Source organism: Rhipicephalus microplus, chromosome 2, assembly GCF_043290135.1.
Source record: "Rhipicephalus microplus isolate Deutch F79 chromosome 2, USDA_Rmic, whole genome shotgun sequence".
Lineage (NCBI taxonomy): Eukaryota > Metazoa > Arthropoda > Arachnida > Ixodida > Ixodidae > Rhipicephalus > Rhipicephalus microplus.
In genome coordinates, this window is record NC_134701.1 from 299,477,706 (window position 1) to 299,499,972 (window position 22,267).

At 45.8% G+C, this 22,267-nt stretch overlaps 1 protein-coding gene across 7 annotated transcripts in view; it reads right to left on the minus strand.

The window, feature by feature from the left end:
• Positions 1-18,847, minus strand: part of LOC119178697 (fat-like cadherin-related tumor suppressor homolog) — an 812,220-nt gene extending 793,373 nt beyond the window's left edge. For all 7 annotated transcript variants that reach the window (XR_012888480.1, XM_075882464.1, XM_075882456.1 and 4 more), the window contains exons 1-4: positions 18,701-18,847; positions 7,088-7,284; positions 4,173-7,031; positions 3,980-4,115 (exon numbers count right to left, since the gene is read on the minus strand). Coding sequence is in view for 6 of the 7 variants with exons in the window: in XM_075882464.1 (XP_075738579.1) it covers positions 3,980-4,115; positions 4,173-7,031; positions 7,088-7,264 (3,172 nt within the window). In the remaining variant the exon portion in view is untranslated. The remainder of the gene's footprint in view (positions 1-3,979; positions 4,116-4,172; positions 7,032-7,087; positions 7,285-18,700) is intronic.
• Positions 18,848-22,267: the final 3,420 nt, after the last annotated feature.

Below are 22,267 nucleotides of genomic sequence, written 5' to 3' on the forward strand. Positions count from 1 at the left end.
CAACCTCAATTTACAAAGCAACAGGTATATTGTGAACAAGAAAACAACATCAAAAGATACCATCACATCGTCATCACCAAGATGCTGTGTATACACGACAATTGCAAACTCCCGAGAGTTTTTGACTGACCGGTCATCGTTCTCGGTTAACGGTTTCAGCAGAACAACCAGAAATTTTGACAAGTTATAAGTTGGTGACCCAATGAAGGACACGATAGGACGAAGAGAACAGCCCTCCTTGTGAACCTTGGGCAGCCCTAAATCATTGGAGTGGCCTCATCCGAAGAAAATAGTCGGCAGTACAACACTTGATCAGTGCTTCCTTCGTAGCGCAGTGCCCGCAACTCTTCCACCAGTTGTCGTTCTGACTTAGCTGTCAGATAACGGGTCAGCTTCACAAAATGCAAAGAACCATTAAAGATGCCGTGCATCTTCTCCTCATGATCCTTTGGATCTAGCGAAACCATGCCTTTTCTTTTGTCAGCAAAAAAATATGACAATAGACTTATCTAACTTGAGATCCTTGAGCGCATCGTGTTCCTCAGCGGTAAGGTTCGTACAAGTGCTGGTAGAGGAGATTGTAATTCTGTTGCAGTTCTGCCAGTAACAAACATACTTTAGTTTCAACAACAAAATTTACCACCAAATTGAAGGGTGCCCTATGGAAAGTCCAGTCTCCGTCCCCGTGGCCAACTTAGTGATGGAACACATTGAAACATGTGCGCTGGACTGGATAAGCTACTTTTCCAGTTGAAATTGTACCATAGCTACATTGATGACACTTTCATCATTCTGAAGAGGGCGAATCTGGTTGCTTTCCATGAGGCACTGAACAGAGTACATCCTGCCATTCAGTTTACCCCTGAAGAAGAGAAGGACAATTCCTTTCCATTTCTGGATATATGTACTCGTTTGCTGGACTTGTTATGGCAGGTTGAAAACAACAGCATACCGGAAACAATGTGATACCAGAGGGTTTTTTTCCGTCCTTCCACTCACATTACCCGGCCAAGCACAAATGGTTCGTTATGAGGATTTTCTTTTCCCGTTGCGATGCTGTTAGTTCTGGTCAGCACTTGCGACGACATGAGATGGGAAATGTGGTCGGTGCATTGGAACAAAGGCATTCATCAACGACACTCTCAAACATACGCGAAAAGAAACAAGGAGTGTGGCGCAAGAAAACACAACATCCACTGTTTCCATTCCTTACGTTGTGGGGGTGCTGACACCTCCCCCTGTAAAGTTGTCTGCGCCGCGTGGCACACGTGTCTCGCCCCAAGGCTTTATTTCGGTGGTGACCACCGCCGGGCGATAGATGGCGTTGTGTTCGCTTTGAGTACCACTGTTGGTAGAGTGGTAGCGCCGGCGGTGGCCCCTGGCGGAAGGCAGGCCTTGATGGTAGGCGAGAGTTGAGCGAGCCTCTTCTGCGCGTGGCGGCTGCCGCGAACGGTTGTCTGTAGCGTGGGTCCCCGGTGCTCGGCCCCGCGGGCTTCGCGCCAGGGTCCCACGTGGAAAGTCAGGCGTTGGCGACGTCGCCTTGGGTATGTGTTAGTGAGTTGGGTGTGTTAGTGTGTGTTTATCATGTTATTGTGCGTTTAGTGTGTCACTGCGTTATGTTGTTTGTATGGTAGCGTGTTAATTGAAATTGGTGTATCATTCGGCGTACGATATCGTCGTCTAAATTAGTTAATAAATGTATGTATGTTGTGTGCTTTGTACTGACCGTGTCTGCTGTGTTCGTTCACTCCAAGAGCGTGGCGTGGCGAGGCGCTCGTTCGCCTCGCCGGGACGCCCACACTGGCGCCCAACGTGGGGCTCTTGGAGTATCGGACGACAGTTTTTGCTGTTCAATACAGGGATTTTGTTAGAGCCGGAGTAGAGTAGGCCTGGGGGGACTTCTTTGCTAGCGTCGGTGGTGTGCTTTGTTGAGAAGCGAGGAGATTGGTTTTGTAACGTGTTTGAATTTGTCGGCAGGTTGACTTTCTATTTATTTTTTTTGCTCGCAAGTGTTGTTATTTTTTTGTTGTTGTTAGTTTTCAAAAACGTTGTTGAATTAGGACGAGAGCCATGCGGTTCGCATCCTGGGGTGAGCAAGGCCTACGGCACGTGGTTTGTAGGCCAGGCCCGAAGCGAGTGAGTACGGAAGCCTCGTGGGTGGTCCGATTTTCTGTAAATAGCTTCTTCTATATCTTTGGGCTCAGGGAGCCGGGCGTCGTTGCTGTCTGGTATTGCGGCTAGACGCCGAGGCGTCGTGACACCGCCCGGGGCGGTGGACGCCGATCGCTCGGTAAGCTGCTGTGTGCGGCGAGCGATAGGGCCCCTCACAGAGTGGACGTCTCCTCGCGGCTGCCTCTTCTGCGCCTAGGCTGGGTGCTGGGTGGATGCCGGCTGTTGCCGAGCGACTCATTAGGCCTAAGGCTCTGCGCAGCCACCTGTCGCATGTGGCACAACTAGGTGGATCGTGGCGTTGAGGTGTTGCGCTCTGCTTCCCTCACTTTTTTTTTCTTGTGAGCACGAGTTAGGAAAAGTGATTTTTGTTTTATTTTGATGGGCGTCTCGGCCGCCACCGATGTATTAGCTAGCAGTACTGACCAACGTACCACGTGGACGAAAAGCTCGAAGCTCCCTTCCCGAGGACCTGCTCGATTGTTTTCTTTCAAGTTTTTTTGTTGTTGATATTGATGTATTCAGCGAGAGGGATGTCATCCACGGCCGGCTGTCCTGCACATCGTCAGCGTCGCTGGCCAAGAATGCGGTCGTGAGGTCGGGCGATGGAGATGCCTGGGACCTGCGCAACTGCCTGCAGTCCGGCGCTTTCGCGATTGCTGGTCGCAACTGGAAGACGTGTCGGCGCTAGCGACGGATCGTCGCGTCGACGGTAACGTTGCTGTTGCGGGGCCGGTACTGAAGTGAAGCCTAGCCGGACAGTGCAGCAGTGTCGACCAGCGCCGGTGTCATGGTGCAAGGACATTATGGTCGTGCGATATCATTTTTTTTTGTTAAAGCTTGTGTAGCTAATTTTTGATTTCGGGATATGGTTTGATTTAAGGTTGGGGGAATGTGGGGGTGCTGACACCCCCCCCCCTGTAAAGTTGTCTGCGCCGCGTGGCACACGTGTCTCGCCCCAAGGCTTTATTTTGGTGGTGACCACCGCCGGGCGATAGATGGCGTTGTGTTCGCTTTGAGTACCACTGTTGGTAGAGTGGTAGCGCCAGCGGTGGCCCCTGGCGGAAGGCAGGCCTTGATGGTAGCCGAGAGTTGAGCGAGCCTCTTCTGCGCGTGGCGGCTGCCGCGAACGGTTGTCTGTAGCGTGGGTCCCCGGTGCTCGGCACCGCGGGCTTCGCGCCGGGGTCCCACGTGGAAAGTCAGGCGTTGGCGACGCCGCCTTGGGTATGTGTTAGTGTGTTGGGTGTGTTAGTGTGTGTTTATCATGTTATTGTGTGTTTAGTGTGTCACTGCGTTATGTTGTTTGTATGGTAGCGTGTTAATTGAAATCGGTTATCATTCAGTGGACGATATCGTCGTCCTAAAGTGAAACATGGAAACGTCGCTAGAGTGATTCATGCCACACATTCTAAAACCAAACTAGCCGAACACCACTGGTTGACGGGGCATGCCTTCGGCTTCAGTACTGTGACGACGCTGGCTCAGAAACAAAGATATGGCATAAGAGAGCCTCTCAAGTCACGGTTCATCCGCCGCAACAAGTCGGCATGCAACAACAACCATGGCTCGCTATCGGATGTGTACAGAGACATACGAGACTGGATTTTGACTTCACATTTGGTGCCAGTGGATACTGAGAATGCCCCCAGCAAAGGTGGTGAAACCTCTGTGTAGCTCTTGTTATATTTTGTTACGTTAAGTGGGAATATATTTTTAATCATAAAGTGCGAGTGGGTGAATATGCAGACAAGGCAGCATGCACGTGTGTGGCCAGTGCTCATGCACACACGTGGCCTTTGTGAAAGCGCACCGTTGTTGTCTATGGTGAACATGCCCAAGCCATTGCCGCCAGTGATGGTGTATGTGATGCCCTCTTCATCTGTAGCTGTCAAGGTGGTGACCGATGTCCCAGGAGGCTGGTTCTCATCCACAGTGGCACTGATCACCTGTAACACACAACCACTAGAGCTCTAGCAATGCCCTACTCTAGCCTTTGCTCTCACCTGCTCAGCAAAATATGGTGCGTGCAAATTCTCATTGACATCCTCCACTTCAACAATCATGTTGGTAATGCTGGTCAAGGGTGGATCACCACAATCCCGAGCCTGCACAGTCACATTGTACAGCCGCCATGTTTCAAAGTCTAACATGGCAACCAGCCGTACAAGACCAGTATCAGGATCAACATCAAAATTTTCCGCATCCAAGGAGTACTGGACCCTGCCATTATCTCCAAAGTCTGCGTCTTCAGCATGCACCGAAGTTACCAAAGCACCAATCGGAAGGTCCTCTCGAATCCTCACCACATAGGGGGCTCGTGCAAAATGTGGCACATTGTCATTCACATCCCTCACCACTATGTTGACAGTGGCCATGGAGGACAGTGGGTACTCAAGTGCCCCATCGGCCACTGTGACTGTGAGCATGTGATGGTCGTGGCGCTCTCGGTCAAGAGGTCCCTTTATGGTCAGGAGACCAGTCTCACTGTCCAAGTGGAACTGCTCAGAGCTGAGGATGAAATGCAGCTCTGCATTGCGGCCCTGGTCAGCATCTGCTGCCCTCAAGCGGGCCACAGATGTCCCATTAGGAGCATCCTCGTTGATCACAAAGTTGTAGGCTGGCTTCTCAAACAACGGAACATTGTCATTGACGTCAAGTACCCGAACAAACATGGTCTGAGAACTTGACCTCGGGGGCCGGCCTTGATCGTAGGCTGTCACGTTCAACAAGTGAGATGGTGCAAGCTCGTAGTCGAGAGCAGCAACCAGCATTAGTGCCCCCGTATGCATATCGACACGAAAGCAAGAATGCTGGTCCCCACTGGATATGACATACACCAAGCGGCCATTGTAGCCATGATCTGGGTCTTTGGCCTGGACGTAGCCTAGCACTGAGCCCAGTGATGTGCTTTCATTCACAGCCAGCTCTTTAGGCCAGCTTAGCTGTGGGCTGTGTCGATTTTCTAGAAAACTGGCTGCAGTCGGTTCACCGTGATCGTTGCCTTGGTTCTGCTCAGAGATCTGTAGTTGATGGCGTAGCTTATCAATGACACCAGCGTCCTTGCATTCCGTGGAAGCTTGCTGTTCTACAGGATGCACCTGCACAGTCATCACGTCAGCGAAGTGGTAACCATCAGTTGCCGTCACATTCACATGAGCAGGCAGCTGCAATGTGCATTCCAAGCTCAGCACACCTGAGCTAGCATTGAGGTGAAAGCAAGCAGTGTCGCTGCTGGCATCCATCTTGTAATGTATTGTTCCTTTGCCACCATTGTCCAAGTCCACAGCTGACAGCGTGAGCACCTGAGTACCAGCAGCTGCGTTCTGCAGTACACGAACAACACAGTCTATCTTCTCAAATTGGGGCCGGTGGTCATTGACATCTCTCAGTGTCACAAGGAGGGCCCTTTCTGTCTGCCGCTGATACGGTGCACCCCAATCTGTGGCACGGATGCGAAGCATATAGCTGTGCCGCATGGTTTCGTAATCCAGAACCTCTGTTGTGTAAATCTCACCACTAAATGGGTCAATGCTAAAAGGTACTGCATTCAAGTTCACGAGGCTGTAGCTCACATAGCCATTTTCTGCCTCATCTTCATCGTGAGCATGAACTGTGAATATCTTGGTTCCCACTGGTCTATTTTCATCTAATAACACTTCCCCGGGCATAGGATCAAAGACAGGTGCATGGTCATTGCAGTCAAACACTCGTACAGTAACTGTGGCCACAGCCTGAAGGCGGCCAGTAGCTCCACTGCTAGTGGCACTAAGTCGCAAAGAGTAGTTGGCCTTCGCTTCGTAGTCTAGCCAGTTAGCTGTGCTAAGCCTTCCAGTAGCAGTGTTCAAAACAAAATGGCCATCCTCATTTCCAGACTCTATATGAAACACAACAGGCACACGTGCTTTCACTTGCGCTACTGGAGAACCAGGAGGAGCCTCCTCAGGCACATCAGCCTCATAGTAAGAGTGCTCCAACACTTCACTGGTGAGCTCCAAAGGGCTGATGGAAACCTTTTCATCGGTAAACTGGGAGGGCACACCTTGGTCCCAAGCTCGCAGTGTCAGTGTATAACTCCTCTGTCTCAGTGGGCGCTCTGGGTCAACGCGCAGATGAAACTCCCCTGGCTGAGAGCCAGCCACCACAGTAAAGCAGTCCTCATCATCTCCATCCACAATGGCCAATCCACCAATGGTGCCATGAATGCCAGGGTCATCATCTGTCACTACCACTACAGCCCACACCTCGGGAGCATCCACCAGTGCATGGACGTGGCGCACAAAGATAGCCGGCCTATGCCTATTGACCACTTCTGCATGCACTACTACTTGGGCTGTGCTCGACTTGAGAATGCTACCCATCTGGCGCTTGGGGCCTCTATCTTCTGCTACCACAGTCAGCTGGTGAGTAGGCTTCTTCTGGACATCTAGCGGTCGTGTGAGCAAGACTGTTCCCATGGTTGGGTGAACTGCAAACTGCCGTGAGGGTTCTAGCAGGCGGTAATAGATCTCTCCATTGACACCCATATCTGGATCATAAGCATTGAGCTTCACCAGGACATTGTGGATGGGTGTGTCCTCAGGTACCGTCACATTGTACCAGGTGGGGAAAAACAAGGGGCTCAGGTCATTTTTGTCGGTCACTCGTATGAGCACTTCGCAATAGACATCGGGCAGGCGCCGCAAGTGCAAGGTGTCATGCACCGAGCCTTTCACTCGAAGATGGTAGGTGTCCTCATATTCCCGATTCAAGGTGCTGGTACTCTCGGTGCGTGCCCGTATGAACAGGAGCCAGAAGTTCCCCACCAACCGGCTTTCAGCTTTAAACTGCCGCTCCTTGTCGCCAGCAATGATCTTGTAGCGGACCTGCACCCAGCACATGCCATCAGCAATGACACCCTTTAGCCAAAACAGGAGCTTACCTGCAAATGGGGGCTATCCACGTGCACACCCATCTTCTCACTTGGCTGGACATAGCGCTTGGGTTCGGGGTTCTCAGGAATGCTGGCCTCATACAAGCTGCGCGTGAAAGCCAACTGCTCACAGTTTACCAATGTCAGCAGCAGTAGCAGCAGCAGCAGCAGCAGCTGCAGGCCCATAGTCACCTATGCATGTTCAGCTGAAAAGGATAGGGGTGAATGGATGAAAACACATGGGCTTGAGAACATTATCGCACAAATGAAACAGCTGGCAGCCAACAAAGCAACACTCGGCTCTTTACATGAAGCACACAAGACTGCATCACCACCGCATTTAACCACCTGTGACAAGTGCATCACACTGGGCCTGGTAGATCTCAGGTCTAAGAAGTGAGCACATATATTAAATACATGCATATTTTTACAGAACAGTACACAAAAGAACACAAATGATTGAAACATAGGGTTTGTTAAATCCCCACCTAATGAGATATAGCAACAACTTTTCTCTCCAGAATGGTTACTTTTCTAAAACATTTTCCTTCTAAAAAGCTGATTTTTTATGTTTAAAAATTAAAGCACACTCTCAGTCAAACTATCATGATAACATTCATTATGGCTCATTATATAAGAGATCAGCTACCTACTGGTAATCAAGAACAAAAATAGAGCATTGTCTGCGAATTTTCATCATTCCAATAATAAAAAACCTCTTTTCCACAATGACGGAGCCCACATGTCAACCTGCACTTACAAGAGAAAAGAATAGTGTGGCACCAGCTGCGAAAAGAAAAAATGAGTTTACCCTACTGCCAAGCAAGATAGAAACTTACGATTGGGTGGATCTTCGAAAGAGCCCTAATTCAAGCTAAATGTAGCTGAAGTAGCCACGTCATTTATTTTATTGCAAAACTTGTTGCCAAGTAGAACAGAAGTGATATTATGAGTGTAGTTTTTATTATTGACACAAAAGTGTTTTTGCCTGTGTCTACCACGGCTTCACTGACGTCTTTCGGTCACAGATACGACGCAGTAAAATATATACTAAGAGATTGCGAAGAAAGAAACTGGAAGGAAAAGTTCTGCAGGAGAGTGACGAAGCAGGCACCCCTCACTTTGCAATATGCGACACAAGCAACCACGCCACGGAGTGTAAGTTGTAGAGCCGACTAACGGCAAGCTATTTATATACACCATATACCATTGGCTAAGAGCTCGTCAACCTGACCACGTTTTAATCATCAGTAGCGAGATAACACAACAGCCTCGCATTCGCATATCTTTGAACGTGCACCTCCACAGGGACTGGCTGCGGGCTTATCAGATCTGACTCGTGACTAAGGAGAGCACGAAGGTCACTTCGCTCGCTTCCGCAGCTGATTTTACAAAAGGCGCACGCTGCTCACATACGATGAAGAATTGTGACATGTTTGCATTCGGCCTGTGTGCACTTGTGTGTTCGTTTCATGCATCTTTCTTTCTGTTTGAGCAGCGTGCTTTAAGTGTCGAGCTGAGACAGTTGTTTGTCCGCACTCATGCTGTGTATGCCCATTTCGCGCGTTCTTTCTGCATGAGGTGCAGACTGAAAGTTTTGAGCTACTTGCCGTTCTTCGCATGAAATTGCAATTTCATGCTGTAGCATTGATTAGTTTGCCCTTTTGGTGAAACAAAGCAATATACTCAACTACCTCAGTGAAGGCATCATTTCACTTTCGTGATATACTGATTCCTAAAAAGTGGGATCAGCCACGTTTTTCACACAATAATTATTACTTTTTCAATAAGCAAGACTATAAAATATTAACATTTGTATTTTTCTCTTTTATTCTGTCTTGAAGTCATAGATAAAATGAAAATAAGTAAATAAATTGTAATAAATTCAGTACACTAATGCATAGTTAAGGTAAAAGAGGTATAGGTCTTCACAGGTGCACTGTGACATCGAAACATTAATATCAACAAGTAGGAGCACTAACATTAAAATACTTTTTCTACAAAGCCGCAGATAATATTTTTTAGAAGAGTATGCGTAATAACAATTTAGCTTAAGATTCAGATGGTAAAATTTGGTTGAAGATGAATAGCTGAACTTCATCTAGCTGCGAACCTCTTATTTTTGTCAAGTTCACACAAAAATGTGCCATGCGCACAAAATATATGAGCTTTCGCATAGCATCAGCGTACACAACAGCCAGTGTAAGCAATGCCTGAGTAACTCGTTTGCCAGCATGCATGCAAATTCACCACTTCGTTTTTGCAGGAACACTACAAGTTCCTTTGGGTTGCCTTGATGTTCACCAGCTTGCTAATGTGGGAAAGGGCACCGTGTATATTAGCTGGCACGAAAAAGAAATTAGAAATGGTGTATTTTATAATTTTATCTGCAAATTAAAAAAATGGCTACTTATAGAAACACTAAATAGAAACAATGACTTGGTTTGGATTGACGAACTGAATTCTGAGATCTCTAATGCTATATGTCTCATTGACATAGACTCATTATTGGTGAAGAACACCAAGATTGAAGTCTCATTTTTAAACTTCGTACTGAAATCTCTACGCACGACATAAGAAATATCAAAATGTACTTTTTGAATTTTTGCGACATTGGCAGAATGTACTTCTCGTATTTTCGTGACACTAGCTTGATATTTTCAGAAAATTCATATGCTAGGTCTATGTCACTCACAGATGACAATTTACGTACTTCATTGCTATCAATTAAAAGCTAAATGGAACCCAGTACATATCTTCAAAGTCTATGAAGTCATGGTGTTTGGCGCTGAAATCTCACGGTGGCGTCTTCACCCGCACCTTTATTTTTCACGCGTTTTCTCGCTTACCGAGCTCATGTTACCATAAGAGTGGCATCTTCACGATTGTGAAATTGTATTTTACTAATACGTAAAAAATTGTTTACCTCTTAAAGGGCCCGTGAACTGCTTCAGATATTTTTTCAAACATTTGAAGTAATAGCACACATCGTGTGCAGAATGCCATCGTGCTCAACGATTCTACAAGTGGCAGCGCTACGAGCCGCCAGCGTGCCACAATTTCCAGAAAACAATCCCTCCTTCTTTCCGGACTTTCGGCCCTCCACGTGATGCGCCATTCCATATATCTGACGCATTGAGCCAAATATGTTGCAATTGGTCCAGCAAGAGCCTACAACGTCCGGTGAGTTTGCAAACAGCTGTCCGCGCTTCTTGTTGTTCGACGTTTTCTGGCACCGCGTGTCCCCGTATTATGAATCCACTGCGCTGGCAATCCTCTTAACGCTTGCACACAATACAGGGTCCATACTTATGGCAGCCACAGTTCGCCAGATTATGGCAGCCACAGTACACCAACAAACATGCAGCTACAACACAACCGGCGGAGTCGACAGCCAGAGTCGCGGCAAGTGGAAGTAGAAGGTGTTTAAGCAGTGCGTCAACGATGACGTATGCCATGCGAGATTGGTAGGGGCATGGGAGGGGCGCTCGATGAGAGGGCAAAGCAGCTTGGAAGAGGATACCAGCGGAAGGGAGCGCAGGAGAGAGCAAAAGGAGTAATCATCACGGTTTCGATAATCAAACCCGTCCAACTCCGTAATTACCACACAGTTTTCAAAAATTGTCCCGGCTCCGTGTTCATCGTACACTTATGCACAATTTCCCCACTACAACTGAATATCGACCCCTGAGTGGTTTACGGGCCCTCTAAGTGTCCCTGTAATGTATGTACTAAATGGAAGTTCGAAAGGAGCCACAAAGCAGTCATAACGACAACCTAAATCTTTTGTCGCCAGGCGGAGTCGCAAAGGAGCCAATTAGGTGCAACACAGCCACCAATAGCAACTTTTCCCACAAATGAGAGTGTATCTTATTCAAAATGCTCATGCAAAGATATTGTCTAGAATTGATGTTTGTGCAGAATATGTGTAAACAACCAACTTTATGTGCAATTAACTAGTGTCGCGGAGCTGCCGATCCAGAATCGGAATGAATCTGGAATCATTACACATTTTCGGACCCAGAATAGAATGGTGACAAAGTTTGGAGGAATGAAATTACACAGATTTGGAAAAGAATGGAATAGGAATGAAATTACGTCCGTTTTCGAAAAATAGAGCACATTTTCATAGACGTGCTGTTTTTTAAACTTCGACATTAATAAGGCAGACCCTCGAGTTTAACAATAAAGCTGTATTTTAAGAACGCTTGGCTGATAACAAGCATAGAACATTTATAAGTAGCCCACCTACTACAATTCTGTCCTTCTATAAACTGCATTGCTCTGAAGTTTTTCCTCTATTCTTTATGTAACTACGGCTCTATACCATGGTATCCACTGTGCAAAACTATAGTGGCAGCATACCCACTTTACACATTAGTATTTTTTCCCCTCGGTTGCACCTCAGCCACCTGCTGTCTCCCCATGCTTCATTTTGTTTTTGATTCTGCCGCCACCTACAAACTCGAATGCATATACTAAAAAGCGCTTCTCTAAGTTGTGATGTGTATTGACGCTAGTGCGATGCTTGTGCTTACTGCAGGCCTTCGTACACCAGCTTGCATGCTGTCTCAACACATATTACCCCCGTCTTTCTTTTTTCTAATACTGTCCCCCCAGCATACACACATGAGCGCCTTTGTCTGAAACACTATTGCAAATGTCTGTATAGGGCGACGCAGCTTATATTCGAACATGATGAACTGTGTGCTGTGAGAACTGTGCGTGCGATCAACTTTTGTGCAAGATGAACCCTACAGAGAGAGATGGAATAGACATTTGAAAGCACTAGGTTCGGTAGCCAGTCAGAGCAGGTGATCCCATGTAACCAAGACAGCCCTTCCCGATTCGATTATCACGATTCACTGTCATCATTTTAGCATTATAGCATTTTAAACTTAAACAATATCAAAACATCACTATTCGTTCAAACATGCACTCTTAGAAAAAGAAAGTCTGCATATTTCCTTGCTGCTGGCTGTAGATGCCATAAAGGTAATAAAATATGCTCAAAACAAGTAAATACATCTGTTTACTAATTTTTTTGTCTAAGATTGTGCTGACCATTCAAATGCTATAGGTAACAGGAGAACTGCCCCTACGGCGATTATTCCTGTGGTTGTACTGCACGAGAAAAGTCACCAAGCTACTATCCCTCGATCGTGGTAACTTGTTTTCCATGCTTTTGCAGTTCTTATACATCTGATGACATAAGCTTTATGTTTTTACAATCATTCCTCAATAAAATTATCAAGATACTCTATCCCTACATTGAGGAATTGTATCAATGGAATTGAGGTGTCTGGCCATTCCCGGAGTGAAAATAGGGTAAGCCTTCTCGTTCCGAGGAATTAAAAGGAATGGAATTGGGGCAAGTTGCAATTGCCCAGAATGGAATGGACATGGAAGCGCCCATTCCACAACACTGTCATCAACTATACGACAGCACAATACATGACCACCCACACTATCCGTCTATGCATCTGTCCGTCCGTTCGTGCACGCATACATCCATCCTTTTTACTAGTCGGCGACTTCAACCGAGACATTATGAACCTTAGGACCTACAGCTTCGGCCACTCGTCGTCATTCAATTCATGCAGATGCAATGATTCTTGCTAACGCTCTCGTATTCAAGTTGCCAATGTCTATTCGCGTCGTTCCTTGATTGATATGAACTGTCAATCACCTTCAGTACATTGCGCTTAACTACAGCCAAGCGGCCACCGTGTGCTCTATAGCTTTAAGTTTCAAACTAATGCTTCCATTCACTTCATATTCATGTCCTGAAGCTTCAACAACACAGTATTCGAATCAATTCTGCCCCGTTTTTGGAGCCACGCTCAAATAATCAATGTTATTTATAAGCTTAGCAAATGGGGATTGGTGCTTCACTAATTTCAGAGGGTACACATCATGCGTTTTGTAAGCTTTTGTAATCCTCGATAGATGGCACCATTTCTTCAAGCGCCAGGTTGAGAACATGTTATTTGGTTTGATGCTACGTTTTTTCGAATACAGGGGCCACGATCAAGAAAACTTGCTGTACGACTTTGACCTCGGTGTGTTGCAAAGTCGTGCACAATTTATGTTAAAAGAAAGATATTTCGATGCTGCGCAAGCTCACCGCAGAACTGCTTTTCCCTTCCAGATGGCGGGGCGCGAAAGAACACATTTATATGTGCTCGCCCCCTCGATTGGTCCAAACGGACTACAAGCTTTCACAGTGCTGCACGAAACTACTGAAACAGAGTATATACTAGCCATGCAGTGCACACACTTTTTATCCTTGCTGCCGTTGCTTTTGGAGCTTGTTTTTGAAAACATGTTAGTGATCAAATGCTTTCGCACTAGGGAAGAATGGGCAAGTGCTTGGTGCCTTTTTGCAACAATGAGTACCAATCTTGCAGAAAAAAAAATGCGCTTTTCATGCCATCAGGTGAAAAACGAAATCTTCATGCATGAAAGTCCTTTCGTGAGATACCACAAAAAGACTGTGTGTTGCACAGGACAAATATTGTGTGCGAAGACACTTTGTTTGCTATTTCGTCCTCATGGCGCAATCTGCTGAGAGAAATGGTCATGTTTTAATGTCGCAAAAGGGGAAGGCTGGGCTCACTAAGGACGCTGTGCCATCTATTTTCGAAAAAACTCTGGGCTACCTATAAGAAAAGATCAAGAGCTCTTGAAAGAAAATAATATGGCAGACATGCCGCAAGCAACCCTACACACTTCCACTCGGAAAACACTGTGAAGAAACCCAGCCTTGTTCGCTTACAGAAAGCACAGTGAACGGCCAAAGGTCTGCCGATGGTTATCTGCTCCAGTAAGCATATGTAACCACAAGCACCAGTATTGTCGACTTCCGAAAATGAGAAAGCCAAAAAATGTCAAAGCTAGTGTAAGAAATATTTTATTTTGTTTACCTGGTATTATTTAAACTATAACTTGTCTGTGTAGGTAACATATCGTGTTGAAAATATTTACACATCGTTTTGATTTTTTCTTCACTTGAACAAAGTTTATAGTCAAGCAGTAGTAATGCCCACTTATACCGGTGTCACACGGGCACTTTTAATCGCGATCAATGTCCATCCGGATTAACCACGATCTGGATTAGGTTCTGCTACACGGTCACTTTTAATCATGATCAGGTGTGATTGGGATCAAGACTATAGCATTCCGGGCATCGCGATTTACCTGAGAGATTGCGATTTCACTGTCGTCTGCACGCCCTGGCCGAGCTTGTTAAAAGCTCAATAAACAAGAAAATCGAGCATAGTTCAATAAAAACATTTCAAAACAGCTAAATATTTATAGAAAAGCTAAATATAAACTGTATAAATTAGAAAAATATCTGAAATATTGCATATGTTAGAATTCGTATCGACATTATATATAGCTACGGTAGAAGCAGACAACAAGCAGATGGCCGTTGCCTTCTGCGCTTAGTTCCACTCTCGCACCGTCGGAGCAGTTAGAGCACCCAGAAGAAAATGTATTATGAGTGCCACCAGCTTTTTTACTTTGTCGCAACGTACACACCCTTTGAGGTCGAATGAAGAGACCTTTACAATAAACGACCGCTGACACGAATGACTGGATGACTTGAGGCGCCAGAAGCAAAACTCTGGCGCGTACAACAACATTGACGCTTCGCTGCGACTGGACAGCTACGAGCAGGGGCAGCAGGAATAAAAGCGAAGGTTAAGAATCTCACACAGCAATACAAGTAAGTGCGACGAAAATTTTATCGAATCATGGATCTACTGAATTAATGTTGTAGTGGCACACAATGTATATGACGTTCGAGCAGTTCTAGCACGAATGACATTGCTGATAAATGGCTCTATAGAAATATCGTACACAGAGTTTTGTCAGTGACGTGTTTTATGGCACGGAAGCGCCACCTGCTGCATTTCGTCTGATCCAAGCTCGAACGAGATCAGCTTGGGCCATGTAGCAGAAGTCATAAAGTTGATCGCGATCAAGAAAACCGATACGGATCACCCTGATCGTGATTAAAGGTGCCCGTGTGACACCAGTATTATCCATCTTATTTGAGAAAACTTATCCTGCAACACCAAATCATGCTCTATCCTCACAGGCTTAGATGCTAGTTTGCATAGCTTTGTTCACAGTGATAGGAGTCGTTTACGTGAGATTTATTTTGGTTATTGGAAAGCCCTGCAAGGACCCAAAAGACCGGGACACTTCCTCAATAAACTGATACCAACAATGGCACGGTTGTTTAATTCTAGTTGCAAACTTTATAATGTTCTGGGACTTCCAACTTTGTATATCCAGGAGGGCATTGTGAGTTTCTAAATTAATTTGAATTAGTACTTGGGTTTCTTACCTGCGCAAACTATCGAAAGAAAAGGGATACTCCTGCATTCTGTTCATTCAAAATGAAATCACTATGATAGTAAATTTTTGACAAACAGGAGTGCTTTGCCTCAGCGACAGTACTGCAACAGTGCTCACCTACTCACTGAACGTTCCAAGAGATTAGTAAGTCTTGTACAAATTGCTTGAATATAAATATGACGTGCATTTTCAATGTGTCATCACCATGTGTTATCAGGGCACTGTACCAGTCGCACCGGGTTGAAGTTGGTAGTGCCATCTCTCAGGCTGCTGACGGATCAGAACCTAGTTGCAGAGCAGATAGCCCTGGCGTTCGCTCACCAAAAATATTTGTTCCACCATGGTTTGAGTGTTACGAATAACTTAATGAAGTATTTTTGCCACTTGAAATGTGTAAATTTCAGATACTCTCAACAACAGCGACGTGCATACTGTCGTGCGGAGTTTTGCCGGCTGCACGTTCCCTGTTCAACAAAAAAAAAAAACCATGTATTTGTATCTATGTATACATAACTTGCAAGTGAAGTCAGTTCCCATCTTCCATCTGCCATTGCCGAGATCACAAAGCAGATACGTCTCAGTGACTACACCATGTTTACACTCGTGCAACAGATCTTTTGGTGTAGGGCTGTAGGGACATGCTTGGACTGTTTGCCTTGTGCTCATGACAAAGGAGAAGTGCTTAGGACATTATCCAGCCAGCAGCAACGCAGTGTTGACTAGGGAACTCGGATTCTCTATGCCAGCTGTGCCAGAGTTTATGGTGGGACGGATAATGAATGAAATAACATCACACAAGATTTGTAAACATAACTTGTCTGTTATGAAGTAACAATGGCGATCATGTGTTAAAGTCTTGGAGTTTTTTTTTTTGTTGTTTGTGTGCACATAAGTCATGTGCTCCGCTTTTTAGACTGCTTTCAGGCGGCCATACAGGTTCCTGGGCAGCTTTGAAACTGCGCGTCTCCACTTGTGGTTCTGTTTCATCTCAGCTACACTTACTTCTCATGCGGCAGACAAATACCACACAAATCGCCATTGCAATGTACAGCATTGACGACAAATTTGAGAGCTGCACAACTCAACTTTGCAGTCATGTGCTCGGTGGTGTCCGAGATCGTATCCTTAAGTTCCGTGGAGTGACGTACTTGCAAATTATGCATGAATAACTTATTCAAATGTTTAAATAAAAAACTAGACACATATTCACGATTCTAAGAGGATTTATATTATTTACCTTACGGGGGCATCAATAAAAATCCGTAGCTCCCCAAAATTTTCTGCAGGAAATGCCTGCATCACTCAATAGCCGTTCAAAACTGCTGTGTGGGAGCACGCAACTCTATTGAGCTGATAAAGCTGTGGTGTTTCGATGACCTTTAAAAACTGACCATATGCAAAAGTATAAGACAATACAACATGAATTGTGTGATGTGCGGGTGATTTGTAGCTTTCCACAAAAGGGCTCTGCCATGATTCCTTACCATGAGCCACAGTATCAACAAAGTGCATAGCCACCAATGTGCATATAATGCCATATAGGCGCATAGCAGGTACAGTCTGTTTCACACTTAGGGGAAATCTCGGAACGCATGAATTGTGGTGTGGCCAGCGCTGCAGTGAAGTGCCGGTTTTAGCTCGTGCATGCGCAGACACTTGAAGGGCCATAGTATTGAACCATGTCATCTGCTATAGCGGCACGCAAGTACAGCGTTGTACTCACCATGTGTTATGCGATCCGAGATTTCCCCAAAGTGTGAAACAGACTACTATGCAAAACAAATCATGATATGGGCCATTTCTTTACTTCACAAGGTGATGGTGCTTTATGGCATAGTGGGCACCCTGTTTTGCAGTAGGCACTCCAACAGAATTTACCATATACTTAACTAAGTATACTGATGCCTGTCCATGATGTGATGCTATATCCCTACAACCTTTCACGTCACCGTAGAGTGCACTGCTGCCTACTTCTCTCCCCTTTCACTGATCCTTCAGTCCACCTGTACCCAGGAGCAGTGGGCCCTTCACAACAGCCCCCCCCCCCCCCCCCCCAAATTCTGTCGGGTTCTTTTCCAGTGATACCAGGCTGTCGCAGAGGTTGTCATAGGTGTCCCGGGATAGGCATCTTCCCCATTTTCCTTACTTTTAAATTAAAATATTTTTATCCCCATCACAGGTTCTAGGAAGGCCCCTCGTCAGCTTTCACTGCGACTGTGCTGCATGTTTTGTGCAGGCCTGGTGTTTATCGTTCAACATAAAGCCAAGAGGTGATTCAGACCTATTTGCAGTACTTCACTGAAGCTTGGCACTTATGGGACTAACGGAAATTTATTGATAGTGAATGGAAAAACCCAAGCAAACACATTATCACACTCAACCAACTAAGCAGCGACAGTAATCCTTGCCTCGTCAAAATTTTTGTATAATTCAATATGTGACCAGTGTTATCGAGCGCCACTCGCGGCCATCGTAACTATGTAGGACACTTTCATTTATTTTTTGGCAGCTGGCCAATAAAGCTTTGCATATGCTACCGAAAGGCGTGCCGTGAAGTGATCAACAGTCATTTTTTGTTACACCAAGCCAAAGAAATCATAGGTCTGTTGCTCCTAGCTTTGAACTTAGTGGAAAATTAAGGTGTGCGTGAAAAAGCACGACCTGTGCAATAGTCTGAGGCAGTTTGTAAATCTAACCACCAGCATTGCAGCTTTCATAAACTCGCGTTTTCTGGGACGTTCGTGGGCGATCATATGGCATAGTACATCGATAGCTCTCCGTGACAGCAGGCAACTCTTAGCTGCGAGCATCTTCGCTTGATACAAAAGTGCAAAAGCTTTCACGACCAGCCCGCGCGCAATATAAGCAGTAAAATCTGCGCGTATAGACGAATACAAGTGAACGCGGCAGCATTCTTGTTGGTCACCACTCGGATGTGTTGACCGGCCATCGAAGTATAGGCGCTACAATCGCTTGGTGCTGTTTGTCAGGATCTGCAATGTCAACCAGTCATGCAATTGTTTGCTGAATGATCACGGCGTTTCGACAGCAAACAGTCTTTCTTTAAGCTCCTCCTTAAAAGGGGCCGACCACTAGCTGTTTACCACTGCGGCAGCAGAGCGCGCGCGCGGCGCCACGACAGAACACTTAGACGCCAAACCAATGGAAAACACATTGAGAAGATGGCTCGGCGATGACGAAACACACACGCGTCACCGAGTGGTGGGGCGAACGAGGAGCTCTGTGGCATACCTGCGTTGGTGTGCCTCTTGCGCTGGCGCCGGGCGCGGTCATCAAGCTATCGCTGACCTCCTTGATGCAGCCCGTTGTCTGCTGAGCGCCGCATCCACCGCATCTTCCCTAGTTTTCCCTAGACAAAGCCACATGGGTCAACGCCTCCTAAAAAACACCCTTTCCTTCTTTCATTTTAAAATGTTCTCAGTCGCTAGCGTCACTTGTGGCGGACGGTGCTACAACGCAACACTTTGCATAGCCTCCTAAACAGAGATGCCCAGTTGCAGGTCTCAAACAACTCTGACTGACTGACTCGCCCCTATTGGCCGCCGATGAAAAACGAACTGGTACCGCCCGTCGCCGTGATGATGGCTGGATAGATAGATAGATAGATAGATAGATAGATAGATAGATAGATAGATAGATAGATAGATAGATAGATAGATAGATAGATAGATAGATAGATAGATAGATAGATAGATAGATAGATAGATAGATAGATATGGCTGTACCCTTTAGATCGGGCGGTGGCTAGCGTCACTAAGACGTAATACTTAATAAACCAAAAGCTAGATTTATTTTGTTTTCCTTTAATTAGTGACGTTGGGCATTCGTACTTTGCAGTGAATGGTTTAATTTTCACTCGTGCCTTGACTTTAGCCACCAATCAGATAACCTCCTTCTAGCTAGTCTACCCACTTAACGTCTATTTTGCCCTCCCTGTCCCTAAACCCCAGTGCTTTGAAAAACTCTGCGCCATCATCCTGAACTATAGGGTGAAGCCCTTTAAAGAACATTATCAAGTGTTCGGCGGTTTCTTCTTCCTCTCCACACGCACTGCATACTGTGTCTACTTCTTCGTATTTGGCCCGATATGTCTTGGTTCGCAGTGCTCCCGTCCTGGCCTCAAACAGTAGAGAACTACCCCGAGTATTATCATAGATCCTTTCCTTGGCAATTTCCTGCTTAAAAGTTTGATAAATCTCTAGTGCGGACTTCTTAATCATGCCCATTCTCCACATGTCGGTTTCCGTTTCCTTCACTTTCTTCTTAGCCGGTAGTGCTTTTTGGTTTGGCCACCTGATGTTTTCTAAGTATTTACCAGTCGAATTCCTGGTTCGCTTCTTCCATTTTGTATCGACATTCTTCATGTACAAGTAGCTGAATACCTTCCTAGCCCAACGCTCCTCCCTCATTTCTCTCAATCCCTTCTCAAATTTTATCTTGCTGCTAGCTTCCCTACCATCAAATGATGTCCATCCCATATCATCTTGTACTCTCTGATTTGGTGTATTCCCGTGAGCTCCTAAAGCAAGCCTACCTATTCCACGTTGCTTAATTTCTAATCTTGCTTGAACTTCTGATCTCATGCACAAGACCGCATTGCCGAACGTCAGCCCAGGAACCATGACTCCTTTCCATATTCCTCTCACAACATCATACCTATTGTAATTCCACAGTGCCCTATATTTCATACGGTTCATTTCGAACCTTCAGATACGGCTGAGACCGTTGAACCAGACTCCGGCCCGCAAAATTCTTCCGAAGCTCATGCTGCGAGCTCTGATGAGACCCAGAATTTTAACGCTCGTTCAGAGCCTTCGCAATCTTCTGCTTTTGCACCTGATTCTACACCCAAAAGGGCCCGCCCTAAGCGGAAGCGGCAGAAGCCGCGTCGGTTCGAAGACTATGTAATGTAGAACTCTTGTTCCGAACAGTTGTGTACATTTTTTTTTTTTGTTTCTCAGCGCATTTCCAGGACTTGTAGTGTGTGAGTTCGGTGTGCCGTGTTCTGAATTTTCATGTTCTAATGTACATACCTTGTAAAATATGTTTGTATCGAGCATGTATAAATGTAAACAGTGTATAGGTGTGCTTTTTTTGAGGAGGGGATGATTGTTGTGTTTTGGGTTTCCAGTTTCGGTTTCGGATTGACATTAGAGGATGCCAGGGGGCGCCGCTTTGGCACCAAGGATTTCAAGGCGACTGTAAAATAAAGCAGTGTGTGTTAGGTAGCCGTGGAGTGCGGTGGTTGTGCTTTCTTCGGCGCGTCGCGCCAACCCGCGTGTTCGGGCTGGTCGGTGTCCCCGCCGGCCGCGTACGTCTCCGTCGGCCGTCTTCTTCTTCTGCTTCGTTGCGACCAGCCAGCCCCCAACACAGCATATAGACTACAACTCGATATAGCAGCAATATAACAAGAAACTTTCGGGTTTATAGAAGCTCCTTCGATACTTTAATCTTCCTAATTTTTATTCGTTCACTAACTGAGCTTTAAAAACTTCGGGCAGTTTCTCCTGGGATGCCTGCTTCGCCGTCGTTTGTTAATACCTGCATTTTGACCGTGTGTTGCGGCTTTGACATTTTGTTTTGAATGCAGTACAAACAAACCTATTAGAAAGCTTTTCGTGTCAGCAGTTACGTATGCAAGCGCATATCACGAGATCGAATCCCGGCCGCGGCGGCTGCATTTTGGGTGGAGGCGCAAATACCGAGGTGCGTGTACCTAGATTTGGGTGCACGTTAAAGCACCCCAGGTGGTTGAACTTCCGGAGCACTCTTTTACGGCATTTCTCACAATCGTATGGTGGTTTTGGGACGTTAAACCCCTACTATTGCTAATATCAATGCAAAGAAGTGCATTAAAAGCAAAGCGTGAGGTGACAGCCCAAGCTAAGGTGGCGCCATCTCGATGCTGTCTATACCAACTATAAAACTGTGCCTCAGACGCCATCAACCCCATCGAGTAAACCGGCCTGAAACTACAAAAGCTCACTGGCGAGTGAAAGAGCAAGAGCGCCTGGATGAATTTTCCAATAAACTCGAGTCAACATTAACAGAACCTCTAGCATACGAGGAATTCGCAGAAAAATGCCTGTCAGTAGCACAAGAAACCATTGGGAAAACTAGTGAAAAAAAAAGGACCAGAAACACACCTTGGTTTGATGGAGAACTGAAGACAGAAATTCGCATTCGCAAAGAATTATCCAGAAGGCACCGTCATACGCCCAATGAGTCGACAGAAAAAGAGGTAATTTGGAAGGAATACCTGGCCCAAAAAAGAAAAGTAAAGGAAATGGCCGCAAAAAAGATAGACCAGAAATTCCAAAAAGAAGAAGAAAACCTGCATAAGGACCGTAACCATTACAGTCAGAAGTTTTGGGCATACATAAGGACACTGGAACCAAAGGACACCCTTCAGGAAGATCCACTCATACTACTTACTGAAAATAGCATTCCTCTACATACCAAAGAAGAAATTGAACAGCACATAACTAAACATTTTAAAAATATGCAAACCAATCCAGTAGATCCATCACCCCAGATCAGCAGTAGAAAAAAGGACAAGACCAGCACACCTGAAGAAGAAAAGCTGACTGGCTCAATTTCTAAACTAGAACTAAAGAGACGCATAAATGATCTAAAAAACCAGAAAGCAACAGGACTCGATGATATACCCAACGAATTCCTGAAAGCTTTCAAAACAGAGGCAAAGGAAATGCTACGCGGCTGCCTCAACGACATTCTGGCAAGCAGAAAAATACCAAGAACTTGGAAAGAAAGCCGGGTAAAGCTGATTCACAAGGG